At 44.2% G+C, this 20,230-nt stretch overlaps 1 protein-coding gene across 3 annotated transcripts in view; it reads left to right on the forward strand.

Moving 5' to 3' along the window:
- Window positions 1-507: 507 nt before the first annotated feature.
- Window positions 508-20,230, forward strand: part of LOC140905265 (ADP-ribosylation factor-like protein 8B) — a 52,261-nt gene continuing 32,538 nt past the window's right edge. For 2 of the 3 annotated variants that reach the window (XM_073328234.1, XM_073328236.1), the window contains exons 1-2: window positions 588-805; window positions 8,582-8,662. In XM_073328234.1, coding sequence (XP_073184335.1) covers window positions 683-805; window positions 8,582-8,662 — 204 coding nt within the window. In that variant the 5' untranslated portion in view covers window positions 588-682. Of the gene's footprint in view, window positions 806-8,581; window positions 8,663-20,230 lie in introns of all 3 variants that reach the window. The other variant, XM_073328237.1, reaches the window with a different exon arrangement.

Below are 20,230 nucleotides of genomic sequence, written 5' to 3' on the forward strand. Positions count from 1 at the left end.
ATAAGCTTCCGTGAGCTACAGCTCACTTCATCGGCTGCATACGAAAGCTTATGCTCAAATAAATTGGTTAGTCTCTAACTTGCCACAAGTCCTCCTTTTCTTTTCCCCTTGAAGTAGGGTTGCCAACCCTTCAGGATTGTTCTGGAGTCTCCAGGAGTTAAAGACTAATTTTTAATTAATGATTATGTCATGTGATGAAACCTCCAGGAATAGGGCCAGCCAAACTGGGCAACCCTACCTTGAAGGGGCCCACCCTATCACCCCTCATATGACCCCCGCAGTAACACCCGCCCTCTGACCCCCTCATGTAATCCCACCGCTCAATGACCCCCTCCCCCCAGGACCCACCCTGCCAGCCCTCATGTGATTCCCCGCCCCTCACGTGACCCCTCCACCGCCCCTCAATGACACCCCGCAGAGACCCAGCCTATCACCCCCAGGCTCATCCCCCCCCCCCCCTTTCCCGCAGCCCACGTGCCGCGGAGACCCGCCCGGCCGCGCCGTCCCGAGCCCCTCCCAGTCTGCGGCGACTCAGCCAGCGGCAGCCTGGGGAGAAGGGCGGTGGCTGGGATCACGTGCGTCTGCCCGCTCAGCTGCTCCGACTCCGCTGCTGTCCCCAGCGCAGCCGCCGCAGCGACCGGAGCCGCCGGAGTTGGGAGGCGGGACGGGGGCGCTGGCCGGGATGCTGGCGCTGGTGGCCCGGCTGCTGGAGTGGCTGCGCTCGCTGTTCTGGAAGGAGGAGATGGAGCTCACCCTGGTGGGGCTGCAGTACTCGGGCAAGACCACCCTGCTCACCGTGCTGGCGGTACGGCCCCGGCCCCGGCCTCCCCGCGGCGTGGTTGTCGGTCTCCGGGAGAAGGGGGCCATGGCGCTGGCCCTCCGGCGGGTTGGGGGGGGGGGGGCTCTGTCTTGTGGCTGTGCCTTTAATGAGATGGGAGAGTGTCTGTAGGGCAGGCGGGGGAGATCTGTGTCTGGATGGGTGGGGGGCGGTGTCTCGGGTGGGGGTGGTGTGTCTCTTTAAGGAGGTGGGGGGGGAAGGCTGTGTCTGGTACGCTGTCACTGGGGTGTCTCTCTTTAAGGGGGCAGGGGGACCCTATCTGCTGCCAGAGGGCCGTGTCTGGGATTGTCTCTCTTTAGGGGAAATGGAGGCGGTCTGTCCCTGGGTTTGGATGCAGCAGGCCCCTAGCCCTGCCTGCTGGATGAACCTTGCCTGTGGTTGGTTCACCCCCCCCCCCCCGGGAGTGAGCCCTTGGGACGGTGTGTAGTAGTACTGTGGTTTGGGGTCTGCGATCCCCTGTGGGGGAGAGGGGGGAGGCTGCAAGCAGGTTTCAGGTGGTCTGCCAAGCATGGCTGGCATTAGACTTGCTGCGGCCCAGGACAGAAAGCCGAAGCCCTGCCACAGGGTATTGCAGCTCGGGGCCCCAAGTCCCACTGCCCCAGGCTGAAGCTGAAGTCTGAGCAACTTAGCTTTACGGTTTCCCCTGTAGTGTGGGGCCCCAGGCAGTTGCCCTCCTTGCTATTCTCTAATGCCGGCCCTAGCCTTTATATGCAGAAAAACAGTTGTGGCACAGCTGGGCCAGTGAAGTTTTTATAGCCTGTTGGGTGAGGGGGGCCCCAGAAGGAAAAAGGTTGAGAACCCCTGTAGTAGTATATGGGGGAACATGGCTTGTATTTGAGGCTGGAAAGCAGATGGTAGCTAGAAAATTTGTTAGGATTTCTAGTGCCTTGTAGCTGAATGCCTGGCATTGCTCTTCCCTCCTGCTCACCTCCCCATGCCCTCAGGAGAGAGGGTTATTGCTTGTGGTGAAGTCCTCATCCTGTCATAAGATCTCTGTAGTGAGTGGGGGATGGGAAGAACCCTGGGACAGTGATCATTTTGCAACTGCTTTAATATCACACCAACAACAGATGTGAGTTTAAAGTAGGTTAGAGATGAGAAAATAGCTTTTTGATTATCGGGTTCATCTATCTCACTCTGAATCCCCTAGGCAAAGGATATTTGTACATTATACAAAGTCACTTTTTCTACAATAAAATAGTGTTTGTTTTATATAAATCATCACAGCAACACCGCCTATCTAGCCAAAATTCACCTGATAAAATAATGTTCTAGTCTGTCACTGAGACTTTATCACCACCTTCACTGAATCCCTTCAGTGACTCACACTCATCCATCACATCAAGTTTTAAACTTTTTTCACCTTACTTTCAATAGGTTTACATCAGCTTGTGTGTCTGATCTGCAGTATTATTGTGTCCTCCTCACACGATGCTGCCCTTAATGTCCTGTTCATCTCCTCTTCTCATTTCCACTTACATGCCCTTTTCCATTCTGTCCCTGTGCTTAGAAGGCCCACTCCATATCAGTTTGTCAAACCACCACTCTTCACATCCAAGTCCTTCCTAAAGATTTGCTTCCCTGATGCCAAAAAGTACACATTGAATATTAGAGCTGTTTGGAACATGGAATACTTATTTTGTAGGAAATTCCAAAATCTATGTAGAATAGGAATGTAACAATTTTTCAAAATGTTCATTGGAGCAAAATTCTGTAAGTTCATTTTGGAAGAATTCAAATGACATTTTGACTGTGTCCAAACATTTAGTTTTGACTTTTATAACAATGCATAAAAGTCTTGTTGATTGTAATGGAATATAAAGATTGAAAGATTTTTACTACTATGTCATGGCAGCCAAGGAACTAGGTAATAGGCAAGCTGGCCAGCAGGTAGCGATCTGAGGAGCTGACCAGTGTTCCCTCTTAATTTTTCCCACATGTGTGCGGAATGAATTTTGTTATGTGCACCAGTACAAAGGTGATGTGTGACACATCACCTCCATATTGGTGCACATAACAAAATTCATATGTGGGGGTGGGGCTGAGGGGTTCAGGGTGTGGTAGGGGGCTCAGGGCTGGGGCAGAGGGTTGGGATGTGTGGGGGGGTGAGGACTCTGGGGTGGAGCCAAGGATGGCAGGTTCAGGGCTGGGGCGGAGGGTTGAGGTGTGGGGGGGGAGTGGGAGTGAGGGCTCCAGCTGGGGGTGCAAGCTCTGGGGTGGGCCCAGGAATGAGGAGTTTGGGGTGCAGGCTGCCTCAGGGCTACAGTGGGGAGAGAGGACTCCTCCCAGTTCTCTCTCCCTGCAGCACCACCTGTGGTGGGGCTGCAGGATAGGCTCCTTTCCCCTGGCTGTGGCAGGTCTAGGCCAGGGCTAGGGGAGGGACGTCTCTTCCCCTGGCCACTGCAGGTCTGGGGCTGTGCTGGGTTGGGGCTGGCGGGGAGAGCCCGCCGCAGCCCTGAGCGCCTGCGCAGCGCTTAATAGGCTGCTGTGCAGCTTTGAGGGCACTTTGGCAACCTGGCTGGTCAACTCCTTTCTGCCTGATTTCTTTCGAAAGTTTCAATGGACTTGACACATTCGCATGGAACACTTTGATTCCATCAAATCAGCATTTTCTGATGGAAAATGTCGACCAGCCCTACCTGTCAATATGTACTGATCAGCTAAACTATCTTGTCTGTCTGTCTGTCTATTTATCTATTGTTACTCAAAGTTAATCTTTCCTTTGGGCTTCCTAATGGATCCCATTGTCTCTATTTTGCCTGTCATTGTTACTGTGATAAATGAAAGGGGGGTAGCTCCCTTTTGTGGACACGCAGCCAGCCAGTTAGCTATAGAATCCCTCTTGGTAGCTGTTCTCTACTTGCTTTATCTGTAAATGGTTTAAAAAGTCTGACTGCAGGCCTAGGTAAAAGAAAGTGAGTGGGCACCTGACCAAAAGAGCCAATGGGAGGGCTAGAACTTTTTAAAATTGGGGAAAAAACTTTCCCTTTGTCTGTCTGTCCTTTTCTCTGGAGAGAGGAGACAAATAGCAGCAATGCTATAAGAAGCTTTAAGCCAGGTATGGAAAATCATCAGATCATATCTAGAACTACTTATCTGAACCCCAGATATGGGAATGTCTAGGAAGACGCGATTAGAGTTATTTCTTTTATTTTTTTATTGGCTCGTGGACTCCTCTGTGCTAACCCCAAATGCTTTTGTTTTGCTTGTAATCTTTAAGCTGGACCTTAAGAAAACCATTCTTGATGCTTAATTATTATATTTGCTCTTTTTAATTCTAGCAATAGCCTAAGTTCCAGATATATTTTCTTTCTTTTTGTTTTTAATAAAATTTACCTTTTTTAAGACCAGGTTTGGCTTTTTTTGTATGTCCTAAGAGGTTTGTGCATATGGTGTTTAATTAGCTGTTGGCAACAGCTGATTTCCTTTGTTTTCTTTCTCAGCTCTTCCCCAGAGGGTAGGTGAAAGGGCTTGAGGGTACCCCCACAGGAAGGAATTCCCAAGTGCGCCTTCCTAGGTTCTCAAAAGGGTTCTGCACTTGGGTGGTGGCAACATCTACCCATCCAAGGTCAGAGAAAAGCTGGAAACTTGGGAGATCAATACCAGCGTGGAGTGGCCAGTATTAATATTTAGAATCCTTGTGGGCCCCCACCTTCTGCACTCAAAGTGCCAGAGTGGGGAATCAGCCTTGACAGTTAGTACTAACTTATGTTGCGGTATCATCCATATAGACACTTGATGAGTCAGTCCCTACCCTGAAAAGATGGCAGTTTAAGAAGACAGAAAACAGAGGAAGCATGTGAGGAAGAGATACAACATATAAGCAAGTGATTGGGGTGGTGATAAGCACACAACTTCAGTCCACATTTGTTTCTTGTTTTACTTTATAATATGGGGACCAAGGTGCGATGAAGGGAAATGGCAGCGGGGGTGAGATCAGAGGAGGAAGGAAGCAGGATAAAGAGGAAAAAGATGAAAGGATGAAGAGAAGCATGCAGGTGTTGGAGAGTGAGGCTAGCAGTGGGGCCACTGGGAGGGTATGTTGTGGGGAAGACCATCAATCAGCAAACAGAAAAGGACGTCTGCAGTTCAGATTGTAAAAGGCAGTTTGCTAACATATCTGGTATTCAGGTGATCTGATGATATGGGCCTCAGCGGTGCTGCTGTTAATCTAGTCTTGTTCTGCTCGCAAGGGCTTGCTGTGCCCTGGGGAGTTCTTGCTTGGCAAACAATAAATCATCTTGCCGCTTGCAACCATTGCAAAAATGGAAATAGTCTTACGATAAGACAACAGCACCAGTGTAATAATAAGTGCGGGTGTTAGCGCTTAATGATTTACAAGGAGTTCGCTTCCCACTAGCAGTGTGTTTATGGTGCTCTGTGCAGGTACACTGGGACTGGCACAAACTCTAAACCTTCTGCTGTAGGTTAGAGGAGAACAAGTTAGCTAAGAAATAACACCTTTTGGTCTTGGGCTGCATTTACATTAGCAAACTCTGTGGCTGTAAGTCATCACGTCACAGCTCAACCAGTGGTAGCAATGTTGGAAGTGGAGCACAGACAGGACCCTCAACTTCTTGTTGTCATGTTACGTAATTCTACTCAGAATGTGCTAGACAATATGGTCGTACAAAATGGGCTAGACAATATAGTGGTACTGTGTGTGCTACAGTTTCTGCCATTACTATAATCAGTGGAGATGCACTACTGAAAAATGACGTGTCTAATTTCTGCCAGCACAGATGCAGTCTAAGAAGAATGTTATGAGATGAATCACTTTTAACCATATTTTCTGATTTGGGGGAGGGCACAGATTGCAGCTATGGAAAAGAACATGTATTGTGTCCTTCAAGTTGGAGATAAGGTATCATGATAGAGAAGGGTTGTTTGGGAACCAGTTCTGAAGTAAACAGTCCATGATAAGTGGTTCACAGTGGATTATTCTTGAATACAATAGACCTGAGGGGATTGGAAGTGTGTGGGCAGGGGGAGGGGACAGGTTGAGTGGGAATAGAGAAACCATCATGACAAAGGACTGAGTGTATTAAACTCAAACTGTGGTGGACCATAAAACACAGGGATAGGATGTTGTTTGTATTGCAGTAGCTTGAGATCCTTGTCAGGGTCCCACTGTGCTAAGCCATGTACAAACATATTGTGAGACAGTCCTTGCCCTGAAGAGCTTGGACAAGATTTTGCCCTGTTCTACCAGTGTAAATCCAGACAAATTCCACTGTATGTAAAGGAGTTATTTGGGATTCGAGCCTGTATAACAGAGCAGAATCTGGGCCATTGTTAATGGTAAGAGTGACTGTTCATGAAAATAGTCCATGTAGTTAACTCGGGTTTCAGAGTAGCAGCCGTGTTAGTCTGTATTCGCAAAAAGAAAAGGAGTACTTGTGGCACCTTCGAGACTAACAAATTTATTTGAGCATAAGCTTTTGTGAGCTAGAGCTTATGCTCAGATAAATTTGTTAGTCTCAAAGATGCCACAAGTACTCCTTTTCTTTTTATAGTTAACTCACTATTTGGAACTATTTAATTCAGTATGCCAAAGCATTTATAAATTTGTAAGCATGTAAAACACAGGCACTCAGACTAGATGATCACAATAGTCACTTCTGGCTTTGCAAGCTATGAAAAATTCATTTCAAAACCCTCAAGCATCAAGTCTTTTGTCTCCTTCAGATTGTCGTTTGTTTTATTGAAATATGATAGAATAAGGATGTCTGACTGCACACCCCTGAATAATTATCAGACTTATTTTTTTCACTTCAAGGCTCCTTATAGTTCTTGAAACAAATAATCTTATCAACAGATTCCTTGATAAGAAACTAAACTGTAGCTCATGAAAGCTTATGCCCAAATATATTTGTGAGTCTCTAAGGTGCCACAAGTACTCCTTTTCTTTATATGCTGATTGGGCAACAATTGGTAATTCTCCTCCGTCTCCACCCCCACCCCTCCCAGTCTTTCAGCTAGAAAGTCCAAGATTGTTTATGGAGAAGAGAACTATAAAAATAATGTCTAGCTTGTAACTGTTTCTTTTCTGCCATAATAGAAATATCTCAGAAAGATGAAACCAGATATCTAGATAGGAAACATTAACTGTTTGTGGAAGCCAATATATACATTGTATCTCCAAACCAGGGCTGTTATGGCTTTTATTTTATTACATATGTCTTCCTTTTAAATATGTCTGATGTATACTTTGCTAATAAAAATGGAAGACTTCCTTTCTTAGGATTAACCAAATTCATGGCTTTTAATGGATTCCTGGCATAACTTTCTAGTTTTTTCCCCAAGATTCCACTGTTTGAAGAATAATCACATTTCTTCTGGTTTCTCGTTTTGAAAGTCAGTTCAGCATAAAATAATTATTCAGCATATAATATTGAACAAATTAGACCAACGTCTTTACCAGAAGATTGAAACTAGCTAGGCTTTGTCTGATTTTATTGGCATTCCAAATTTCTGCTTCTGTTGCTGCTAGGCATGTGGTTTTATATAGGAGCACAGATACAATTGTGTTTGATGATGATGTTTGCATGTGGAGGCATTTATAGAAAGTGAATGAAGCAAAGAACAAGAGAGGGGACATATAGAAACAAAGGATGGGGGCAAAGCACGGGAGAAAATTTATCCATAAGACTGCCTATAGAGAAGTTTGTTGTCCTGGGAACAATATACCCTGAACAAACCAAAGAACTAACTAATAGGAGTTGTTTTAATCTGAAAGGTAGAGAACATTAAAAAAATCATCAAGTGAGAGTAACAGATCTTTATTGGAAGTTTTGTGACTTTTTAAGCCCTAGATTAACACTGGTTTACCATAGTTGGTAGATAAAGGATAGAGCGATGGAATCTTATCCTCTTAACCCCAGTTAATGAAGGGGAAAGATGCAGCAAGTCTGGTATGACCAGTGATAACACTGGGAATCAGTTAGTTGTCAAATGGCATAGAAAATAGCTCCAGTGTAAAGTTGTTAGTGGGAGAAAATGCCGACTATATTTATTAAAGGTACATTTTTGGAGGTGATGGGTGGAGAGGGCATAATGAGTCCTTTACTTAGGTTCTCATTTTTGACCTCCTCCTCTCTCATGGTCTATTTTAGCGCTTTGGTACTATGGTAAAGTACGCTTTAAAAAAACCCTAAGTTCCTTTATTGTAGCAATGCTCATTTCAACTGTGAGGCACTGGACAGGACTTCCCTTAACTTTGTGTATGAGAGAGTATTTTCCTAAAATTTCCCAAATTATCACTCACTCAGCTCCACTTATTGCAGGAATAAGAACCTGAGGGGAGGTGGTGCTTCCAACACCAAGCTACTCAAAATATCAGTTATTCCCTGCAGCACCACCCACTTTCACCATTGTTACCTTTGGTGGAGCTGAACCTATGGTAGCACTGGTGAGGAACTTTAGGAGAAATATCCTTTAGTGTTGTCAAGGCCTCATAGTAATCCAACAGTGCTGCCCCCAGTTTAGCTAAAGGAACCAGATGAAGTGTGTTGAGAATTTCTTTGACTACTTAGGATAATCAATCTAGGAACAAGAGGCCAGACATGAGTCAGTTTTCTCACACTGGCAGGACAGTGTGTTAATCAAAGGATTGGTTCATATTATTTTAAATAATTTACATAATTCTCAATTTATGTTGTGAAAATGAGATTATTTAGATTACAAATGATGAATGTATTCTTAATTAGTTATATTAATTATAACTTTTCTTTTTTTGGTTAGTCAGGGCAGTTCACAGAAGATATGATTCCTACAGTAGGCTTCAATATGAGAAAAATAACAAAAGGAAATGTCACCATAAAGGTAAGTGTTCTTGTTTGAATTATACAAAAGAGGAAGTAACTATTAAAACCAAATATTTTAGCATGGAGTGTGTGTGTGTGTGTGTGTGTGTAATATTTAGTGAGCATGGTGAAAATGGCTGCAGTTAGAATAATTGATCACAGCTGTCATTTTTGTTGTGTGATATAATAGGATGGACTATTCTTTTTAACAATCTTTATTGAGACTTCTTTTGAATATGCACTCTGGTCAGTTATTTCAAGAAACCAACAGAAATATGTTCACTTTTATGAAAACAGTCCTACATAGTGAAGAACACATGATTAAAGTAATCAAGCAAACTTAACTCAGTCTATTTAAAAAATAAAGTTAAAACTATTTTCTACACCTGCCACTGCATCTCTTTCAATTCTTGTGACTTTTCGATGACTCTTATACGTTTGAACTAATAATCTTCTCTGTGCTCTCTTGCTGTGTGAAAAACAGGAAAAATTTACTTGACAATACAAGGATGTAGTGAATCTGACTATATGAAGAGCTGTCCAATGCACAAATTAAACTGAAAATGATGATTTTTTTCCTCCAATCTTTTTCAAATATAGTAATCTTACAGTTAAAACATCAGTGCGGGTGAAAAGCAGACAAGTGTCTAAGATGACAATGTTCTTTTTTAGATGTTTCAGGTCAAAACATGTCATCTTTTTTCCAATAAATACATTCTTATTTTATTTGTCACTGGGAAGTCCCTGCCATGCCAAGCCTTCCCTCCATACTTCTTCAAATGGAAGAAGTTCAAAAATTATAGGATGGGCTGAAGGAATTTCTTTTGGCTCCAACTGATCTAAATTAGAGCAGTATTGAATATATTGAAATTACTGTGCTGTCTCATATGTAAACAGTTATCTGCTACTTCTCCTTTTTTCTTGTCTTCCGTCTTCTCTGTTCTCCTTCATCCTTTCTCCTCCATTTCTTGGAAATTGTCTCTCTTCCCTCTGGATTTGTGGGATTCCTGCACCTGGTTGAAAGCCTTGCCTACTTAGGAAAGTTTGAGAGGGTTTTTGTTTGCTTGTTTTTTAATAGTCTAAGATATTAATTTAAACTGTTGTTAAACTGCCAAAACCTGTCTGTACACTCTTAGGGTATGTCTACACTACGAAATTAGGTCGAATTTATAGAAGTCGTTTTTTTAGAAATCGGTTTTATATATTTGAGTGTGTGTGTCCCCACAGAAAATGCTCTAAGTGCATTAACTCAGCAGAGTGCTTCCACAGTACCAAGGCAAGTGTCGACTTCCGGAGTGTTGCACTGTGGGTAGCTATCCCACAGTTCCCGCAGTCTCCGCTGCCCATTGGAATTCTGGGTTGAGATCCCAATGCCTGATGGTGCTAAAACATTGTTGCGGGTGGTTCTGGGTACATATCGTCAGGCCCCCGTTCCCTCCCTCCCTCCGTGAAAGCAGCAGCAGACAATTGTTTCGTGCCTTTTTTTCTTGACTTACCTATGCAGACGCCATACCACGGCAAGCATGGAGCCCGCTCAGGTAACCGTCACCGTATGTCTCCTGGGTGCTGGCAGACGTGGTACTGCATTGCTACACAACAGCAGCAACCCCTTGCCTTGTGGCAGCAGACGGTACAATAGGACTGGTAGCAGTCATCGTCATGTCCGAGGTGCTCCTGGCCACACATGCATGCAGGGACTACATTAGAAGTTACTTGACCAGGTCATTCTCTTGAGTCCTGCAGTCAGTCCTATTGAACCATCTTACGGTGAGCAGGCAGGCGATACGGATTGCTAGCAGTCCTATTGTACCATCTTCTGCCGGGCAGGCAAGAGATGAGGATGGCTAGCAGTCCTATTGTACCATCTTCTGCCGAGCAGCCATGAAATGTGGATGGCTTGCAGTCCTTCTGCACCGTCTGCTGCCAGCCAAAGATGTAAAAGATAGATGGAGTGGATCAAAACAAGAAATAGACCAGATTTGTTTTGTACTCATTTGTTTCCCCTCTCCCCCATCTAGAGGACTCATTCCTCTAGGTCACACTGCAGTCAATCACAGAGAAGGTGCAGTGAAGTAAATCTAGCCATGTATCAATCAGAAGCCAGATCAACCTGCTCGTTCCAATAAGAACAATTACTTAGGTGCACCATTTCTTGTTGGAACCCTCCGTGAAGTCCTGCCTGAAATACTCCTTGATGTAAAGCCACCCCTTTTGTTGATTTTAATTCCCTGTAAGCCAACGCTGTAAGCCATGTCGTCAGTTGCCCCTCCCTCCGTCACAGCAAAGTCAGACAATCGTTCCGCGCCTTTTTTCTGTGCGGACGCCATACCAGAGCAAGCATGGAGGACGCTCAGCTCACTTTGACAATTAGGAGCACATTAAACACCACACGCATTATCCAGCAGTATATGCAGCACCAGAACCTGGCAGAGCGATGCCGGGCGAGGAGGCGACGTTCGCGCGGTCACGTGAGTGATCAGGACATGGACACAGATTTCTCTGAAAGCATGGGCCCTGCCAATGCATGCATCATGGTGCTAATGGGGCAGGTTCATGCTGTGGAATGCCAATTCTGGGCTCAGGAAACAAGCACAGACTGGTGGGACCACATAGTGTTGCAGGTCTGGGACGATTCCCAGTGGCTGCGAAACTTTCGCATGCGTAAGGGCACTTCCATGGAACTTGGTGACTTGCTTTCCCCTGCCCTGAAGCGCATGAATACCAAGATGAGAGCAGCCATCACAGTTGAGAAGTGAGTGGCGATAGCTCTGTGGAAGCTTGCAACGCCAGACAGCTACCGGTTAGTTGGGAATCAATTTGGAGTGGGCAAATCTACTGTGGGGGCTGCTGTGATGCAAGTAGCCCACGCAATCGAAGATCTGCTGATATCAAGGGTAGTGACCCTGGGAAATGTGCAGGTCATAGTGGATGGCTTTGCTGCAATGGGATTCCCTAACTGTGGTGGGGCCATAGACGGAACCCATATCCCTATCTTGGCACCGGAGCACCAAGCCGGCGAGTACATAAACTGCAAGGGGTACTTTTCAATAGTGCTGCAAGCTCTGGTGGATCACAAGGGACGTTTCACCAACATCAACGTGGGATGGCCGGGAAAGGTACATGACGCTCGCATGTTCAGGAACTCTGGTCTCTTTCAAAAGCTGCAGGAAGGGACTTTATTCCCAGACCAGAAAAATAACCGTTGGGGACATTGAAATGCTTATAGTTATGCTTAGGGACCCAGCCTACCCCTTAATGCCATGGCTCACAAAGCCGTACACAGGCACCCTGGACAGTAGTCAGGAGCTATTCAACTACAGGCTGAGCAAGTGCAGAATGGTGGTAGAATGTGCATTTGGACGTTTAAAGGCGCGCTGGCACAGTTTACTGACTCGCTTAGACCTCAGCGAAACCAATATTCCCACTGTTATTACTGCTTGCTGTGCACTCCACAATATCTGTGAGAGTAAGGGGGAGACATTTATGGTGGGAGGTTGAGGTAAATCGCCTGGCTGCTGGTTACGCGCAGCCAGAGACCAGGGCAGTTAGAAGAGCACAGGAGGGCGCGGTATGCATCAGAGGAGCTTTGAAAACCAGTTTCATGACTGGTGTGAAAGTTCTGTTTGTTTCTCCTTGATGAAACCCCCCGCCCCTTGGTTCACTCTACTTCCCTGTAAGCTAACCACCCTCCCCTCCTCCCTTTGATCACCGCTTGCAGAGGCAATAAAGTCATTGTTGCTTCACATTCATGCATTCTTTATTCATTCATCACACAAATAGGGGGACGACTACCAAGGTAGCCCAGGAGGGGTGGTGGAGGAGGGAAGGAAAATGCTCCACAGCACTTTAAAAGTTTACAACTTTAAAATTTATTGAATGCCAGCCTTCTGTTTTTTGGGCAATCCTCTGTGGTGGAGTGGCTGGTTGGCCGGAGGCAATCCTCTGTGGTTGGGCGTCTGGGTGTGGAGGCTATGGAACTTGGGGAGGAGGGTGATTGGTTACACAGGGGCTGTAGTGGCAGTCAGTATTCCAGCTGCCTTTGCCGCAGCTCAACCATACGCTGGAGCATGCTGGTTTGATCCTCCAGCAGCCTCAGCATTGAATACTGCCTCCTCTCATCACGCTGCCGCCACATTTGAGCTTCAGCCCTCTCTTCATCCCGCCACCTCTCCTCCCGGTCATTTTGTGCTTTCCTGAACTCTGACATTATTTGCCTCCACGCATTCGTCTGTGCTCTGTCAGTGTGGGAGGACAGCATGAGCTCAGAGAACATTTCATCACGAGTGCGTTTTTTTTCTTTCTAATCTTCACTAGCCTCTGGGAAGGAGAAGATCCTGTGATCATTGAAACACATGCAGCTGGTGGAGAAAAAAAAAAGGGACAGCGGTATTTAAAAAGACACATTTTATAAAACAGTGGCTACACTCTTTCAGGGTAAACCTTGCTGTTAACATTACATACATAGCACATGTGCTTTCGTTACAATGTCTCATTTTGCCTCCCCCCTCCCCGTGGCTAACAGCGGGGAACATTTCTGTTCAGCCACAGGCAAACAGCCCAGCAGGAACGGGCTCCTCTGAGTGTCCCCTGAAGAAAAGCACCCTATTTCAACCAGGTGACCATGAATGATATCTCACTCTCCTGAGGATAACACAGAGAGATAAAGAACGGATGTTGTTTGAACGCCAGCAAACATACACTGCAATGCTTTGTTGTACAATGATTCCCAAGTACGTGTTACTGGCCTGGAGTGGTAAAGTGTCCTATCATAAAGGACGCAATAAGGCTGCCCTCCCCAGAAACCTTTTGCAAAGGCTTTGGGAGTACATCCAGGAGAGCCGCGAATGCCAGGGCAAATTAATCCTTTCACATGCTTGCTTTTAAACCATGTATAGTATTTTAAAAGGTACACTCACCAGAGGTCCCTTCTCCACCTGCTGGGTCCAGGAGGCAGCCTTGGGTGGGTTCGGGGGGTACTGGCTCCAGGTCCAGGGTGAGACACAGTTCCTGGCTGTCGGGAAAACTGGTTTCTCCGCTTGCTTGCTGTGAGCTATCTACAACCACCTCCTCCTCATCTTCTTCGTCCCCAAAACCTGCTTCCGTGTTGCCTCCATCTCCATTAAAGGAGTCAAACAATACGGCTGGGGTAGTGGTGGCTGAACCCCCTAAAATGGCATGCAGCTCATCATAGAAGCGGCATGTTTGGGGTTCTGACCCAGAGCGGCCGTTGGCCTCTCTGGTTTTCTGGTAGGCTTGCCTCAGCTCCTTCAGTTTCACGCGGCACTGCTTCGGGTCCCTGTTATGGCCTCTGTCCGTCATGCCCTGGGAGATTTTGACAAATGTTTTGGCATTTCGAAAACTGGAACGGAGTTCAGGTAGCACGGATTCCTCTCCCCATACAGCGATCAGATCCCGTACCTCCTGTTCAGTCCATGCTGGAGCTCTTTTGCGATTCTGGGACTCCATCATGGTCACCTCTGCTGATGAGCTCTGCATGGTCACCTGCAGCTTGCCATGCTGGCCAAACAGGAAATGAGATTCAAAAGTTCACGGTTCTTTTCCTGTCTCCCTGGCTAGTGCATCTGAGTTGAGAGTGCTGTCCAGAGCGGTCACAATGGAGCACTCTGGGATAGCTCCTGGAGGCCAATACCGTCGAATTGTGTCCACAGTACCCCAAATTCGACCCGGCAAGGCCGATTTAAGCGCTAATCCACTAGTCAGGGGTGGAGTAAGGAAATCAATTTTAAGAGCCCTTTAAGTCGAAATAAAGGGCTTCATCGTGTGGACGGGTGCAGGTTTACGTCAATTTAATGCTGCTAAATTCAACCTAAAGTCCTAGTGTAGACCAGGGCTTATTCTGGTATGAGTACCTTTTTTCGGTTTAGTTTGGTGGGTTTCATCTAAACCAAAAAAGCCACTCTTCTACTAGAATAAGAGTGTCCACGTGAGTGGGCTATACTGGTATAGCTGTATCAGTATAACTGTCAAAACTTTCCCATGTAGACAAGTTCTGTGCTTGTACAGCACCAAGTACAATAGGTTCCTGGTCAATGACTAGGACTCTTAAGTATTAAAGTTATACAAATAGGAAATAAGACCTTAAACATTGCATTTCAATGTTTTAATATTTTGCATTCAATTTTTAATGTTATTAGCTTGTAGAATAATCATAGGGCGAGCTGTTAGGTCCCAGTATATTGAGGTTACCTAAACAATTGCATTATAAAAGATTCTTGCCAACTTTTTTTGAGAAGATCTAACATCTCAGTTATTTGCAGAAGGCCTTTGAAATTAGGCAGAATGAAAGCTCTCAAGCTACAGAAGTATTCTTTTTCTTTTTTTAATGGTCCTTGAAATTCTGTTCAATTTTGGCTGAGATATAAACTTAAATATCACAATCTTTCTGCTGTGGTTTGCACTTGTGGGGAAAACTTTGACAGCATGCCAAATAAATAAACATGAACATTCTAAGGCTGGGTCCACACCAAAACACAGCAGCTCTCAAAGTTAGGAAATGTGAGCTTTGCAGTTGCCTGTGAAACGTTAAATCTGCCATCTTGTGCATAAACTTTATAATATAGCCTTTAAATTACATGACCACAAACTATTTTTTCTACGATCCCTGTCTTCGTTAGTGCAGCGGATGGATGAATAAGGGGCAAGGGGAATCTGGTATTTCCTAAATACCAAGTGTTTCAGTTTGCAACCTAAATAACATTCTTTCAACATAGGGGTGGCTTTTTTGGGGGTATATGATACAATGTATATTACATGAACACAATTGCAGAATATAATCCAAACTAGCCAAATCTCTTTGAAACAAAAAAGTTCCCTCTGAAGATATGACAAATCTTAATTGATTTACTCCCCAAAATGGGGAACAGTCTTCCTTATTTGAAGTTTTGAGCAACAACCACATTCTGCCATAATCATAAGGGAATATGTGCTATTTCAAAATATTTCAGAAATACAAAATACTATATTTTTGGAATAAAATGCCTGTTTTTTCTTCATATTTTAGAAAGAAGGGTAAATGTTGGGCGAGTTATAGAACAAACTTCCCCAAGTTATAAAGAAGGGAATGATCCTATTCTATACTGGAAAATGCTGTGGGAATGCTCACATAGATATTGGGAGCAGCTCAAGAAGAATATTTCTGCTGTCCAGAAGAATATTTCTGCTGTCCAGTTCTCCTAAATTTCATAGCTTTCCCAGAGTTGGGATAGAGACTGGATGAGCCATTTACCCTCACGAACAAGCACTTGTCATGCTGTTCTGTTGTATGCTATTTTCTCAGATACCAACTTTTTCAGCAACATTGTACTAGACTTCATTCTGCTTCTAGCAATAGCATGACTCAGAGCAAGTCTTCCTATTAGTGGTCTGCGGCAAACATGTGAGAACTGGTGGCAATTTGTGCAGATGAGATTGATGGCCAGATAAACTTAGTAACTTTGGTGTGGGACTGTCTGAGCAGCTAGCCAAGACTAGCATTACCTACAGCAGCAAGCAGTACTCAGAAAAGATAGAGGAGCTTAAGCTCCTCTATGAAAATGCCTGTGACAATAGTAATAAGCCTGGAAAATATGTCTGGTCTGTGGAGAATTGGACCAGATCCTCAGAACTCATCCCTCCAACCAGCCCAAAGTGCTATAAGGTTCATTTCATTGCAATGGTAGAGGACAAAGAGGATCAGAAAGAAAACACTAGCTCCGTGAATCAGAGGAGAGAGAGAGAGCCAACTGGGGGGTGCCTAAAAAACACTACCAGAAACTTTTGGGGGACCTAGGATCTAGAGATAGCGGAGGAAATAGCAACTGAACTGGGAAGAGGAAATAGTGGTTGAGGGACCATCACCTGTGTACAACAGGTATACTGCTTTTTATTCTAAATGTGTACCATAGAGACTGACTTTTTCATCCCCCCCATCCCTGACTTGTGTATTTGTTATTTTCAGGGGTTTTATGGATGCTACCATTAGGATAAATTAAAGGCTAGCCATAACTTCACATCAGTGTCACTACCTGTCATGCAGCACTTCCAGCCATTACTTCCCTCAGCTTAAACCGTTCTCCTTACCTTCCCCTACCACCCCTTCTTCATGTCTACAGCACAAGTAGCAACTGCCAAACCCCTGTTTGTCCCACCTGGTTCTATTGCCCCACAGTCAGCATCACCCTTGGTAACACTCAGCCTTTGGCTACATGATCTCGCCATCCCCACTTAGCGTGAAAGTGCCCAGATGAACATGCCCAGCGGTTGCTGTGCCAGGTCATGTGTCTGGACTGAAAATGGAGGACAAGAACTGGGAAAAAAATATTTTTTTTTAATAGAAACTGCATTATAAAAAATATACGGATAGGAAATTTTTTGAAAGATTCTTCATATCGGTCACTGTAGCTAAAATACTCGCATTGCATTGCATGTGCTAGGCCATTGCACCTTATTAGCAATCACAGTTCACTTTTTCTGTTTGATACATGAAGTATTCCCAGGCATTGTGAGAAACAAAGGCTAATTAGGGGGAGCTGCTCAGGCTTTTAGGTTGACCAGCTGATGTCCACCAAGGTCCTCAAAGGTTCTATACCCTTGTTTGCTCATTGAAAGTAATGTGGCTGAGGGTTCTATTTATACATTTTATTTTTGATTAATTGTTTTAATAAAATCGCAAAAACATCCCCAAAGCTAAGATACTGTTAATAATATTCAATAATACTAAGACTAAAGCAATACAACTTTCAAATAAACAAATCGCGGTTTACTCAACAAGTTAGCTTCAATACTGGATTGGAATTAAATAATCAAATTAGTTAGTTGTAAAATTAATACAAGAAGTCTAAATTCTAAGAAGGAATTCAAGGAGGTGGCAGTCCATTTGGCTATATACCAGTTATAAGAAGTTTACCAAAATTGGTTGTATCTATAACTTGAAGATGGCTAAATATTTTGATAATGAAATGAAATGATTACTTTAAGTCTAAACTACTATCTTAGAGCTTCTTCCTTAGATTTCAGTTGCTGTGTAGTGTAGTGTAGTGGCTAACCCTTTCCTGCCCTATCCGTAAACAGAGATAATACAGCCCAGACCTAAAAGAACACTAACAAAACTCTTGTTTAGCAGTTGACAGCTGAGAGCTTCAAGTTTCTTAGGACGCTCAAAAGCAGAATGCCGAGCACGCTTTAGTGAATATCTTTTGAGATTGTTTTAGGGCCGTTTAACCTAGGGAACTTTCTTCGTGGTGCCTTCCCTAGGTGGCTTTTTACAGGCGCTCATACACCCAGGCATAAACAACCCTACCTTTCAACCCTAAAAACTAGAGAATAAAAAGGCTGCGATGTCTCCCAACTAATAAAAACAAAGACAAAAATAGAAAAAGTAAAAATAAGATACTGAAGATTAGGGTTTCTTTATTCACGGTCAGCAGTTTAAATAAATCTGACCCAAAATTTTATAAAAATAACTGCAAAGATCCTAGCAACAACCAGCCATTCAACATTCATCCATCAACAAAATTAAAAACAAATTTGAACATATTATGACCAGATATTGTTCTTGCAAACAATACAATTTAGTAATCTTGATATTTATGACCTGGGTCAGAAATCAAACAGCTTATCTTTGAAAGTGTCATGTTGATAAAGAAGCTACTTAAAACCTCTCAAGAAATAAAAACAACTAAAGTTTATAAAAGGTCTCTGTTCGCATATATGCTATTTCTCTCACAGGATATTATGCTAGAAAAGTGTCAGACTATTAGGTTTGGGGGAATAAGTGAACTATCTTTCTTGTCTATTTTCAAATATTAATTTTTTAGAAATCTAGTGGAGATACTAATGAATCTGAACATTTTTTGCTCACTTTTCTGCAATTATGTCCTAGAACCTTTCATAAAACGAGTGTTTGACTTTTGTAATCAAGGCAAAATTCCTTCCATCCCCACAGAAACTTGCACAGCATTTCCCTTCAGAGAGCTGATTCTGTACTGTCACCTGTATGAATAATTCTAGTGTGAATTTATCAGTCTTTCCCCTCTCTCCCTTGCAGGTGTGTTCTGCAAACTGGGTGGGGATGTTTTTCTGAGGCTCCTGTTTGCTTGCATTAACATTTTAGTCCTGGTACACTCACCACCAGCTGTCCCCTTCAAAGGTGTTTTTTTCCCACCTTCGAGGATCACTTTCTGATAACAATCTAGCACCCCCAATTACCCCTATAATTATGTGCTAATTTTAATTTTAGGTCCTTAAAAGTTCTAGGCCAAGGAGAAAGGGCATTGGAATTGAAAACTGAACTGAAATTATCTTACAGTATTTCTGTGGTTAATTGTGGTCATTTCATCTTTCACTGTAATTGCCATGGCAGTGTTATGGACTTCTCTGAACAGTGGTGGGGAAAGGAAATGAGAGTCCCAGTGATGAAAGCGTTATGAAACAGAGGGCCAGGGAACAAATCGAGTAAGGAAGACCTACTTCTGGACACACACAGTGACATTACTGGGACTCTGAATGTTCTGGGTCAAGGAACCCAAAAAGAAGATTTAGGCAAGAGAACAGGGAATTGATGCAGGACTGTTGGGGCTTGAGAGGGAAATTGATTCTGTTGAGTATATGAGAAGTCAAGAAAACCTGAGTGCCTAAGTGGAAAGTAACCACAGGGAAGGGTACTGGAGTGAGTGAGTGAACCCCGAGGTTGGTGGGAACATGAAAAGATGTGGGGGAATAGAGGAGCCTGGGGGTGGCAGGCAGAGGTATTGAGGTGAGGGGGCCCAGAGTGGGGAGATATTTGGGGGAGGGGGATAGAGGGAAATTGAGGGAGACCCACAGAAGTGGATTAGAGGGAATTGGAGAGGAGATGTGTAGCTAGGATGGTGGGGTGGCAGCTGTGTTGCCAGCTCTTGTGGTATTTTGGTGAGTCCAGCAACTTTGCAGCGTGGGTACTGGTCTATTGCAATCTCATTGGAAGATCCTGGGAACTCTAACATTTTTGCCTGTGCTGTAACTTTGCTGCAGTTCTGGCTGGAACCACCAGAGGCAGGCACTGTCAGGTTGAGCTGCAGTTCTAGCTGTTGCCAGCAGGGGCTGCCCCTCCACTTGCCGTGGAATCTGCTCCCTCAGTTGAGCTGCTGCCTATGCAGTGCATGGAAGCCCCAGGGGAAGGCAGCTCAGGGAACCAGTGCCGGATTAAGGTATAAGATAACTAAGCTACTGCTTAGGGCCTCACAATATGAGGGACCTCTAATAAAGAAAAAACTGACTCCATTTCAAATTTTATCAAAATCGGTTGATGAATAAAGGAGATACGGGAAAAAGAAAATGCTCTCTAAATATAGACATTTTTATTCAAATATGACAAATATACACTACACAAATACCCGAATCCTTCACTAATTGTTCATTATTGACAGGCGGGAGGCTGGGGCTGAGAAAAAAACAAAAATTGCACTTGTAAAATTAGTGTTTCTATGAGTAAGTCTGCTATCAGTCTCTTAAGGCAGTGTTTTGTTGGCAAGCTGCTACTGTTAAAATTCTGACCGTACCATCATACCTTAGTTAAACAAATAGATAATCTCACTGCCGATAAAATCGAGAA

The sequence above is a fragment of the Lepidochelys kempii genome, chromosome 1 (genome assembly GCF_965140265.1).
Source record: "Lepidochelys kempii isolate rLepKem1 chromosome 1, rLepKem1.hap2, whole genome shotgun sequence".
NCBI classification, from domain to species: domain Eukaryota; kingdom Metazoa; phylum Chordata; order Testudines; family Cheloniidae; genus Lepidochelys; species Lepidochelys kempii.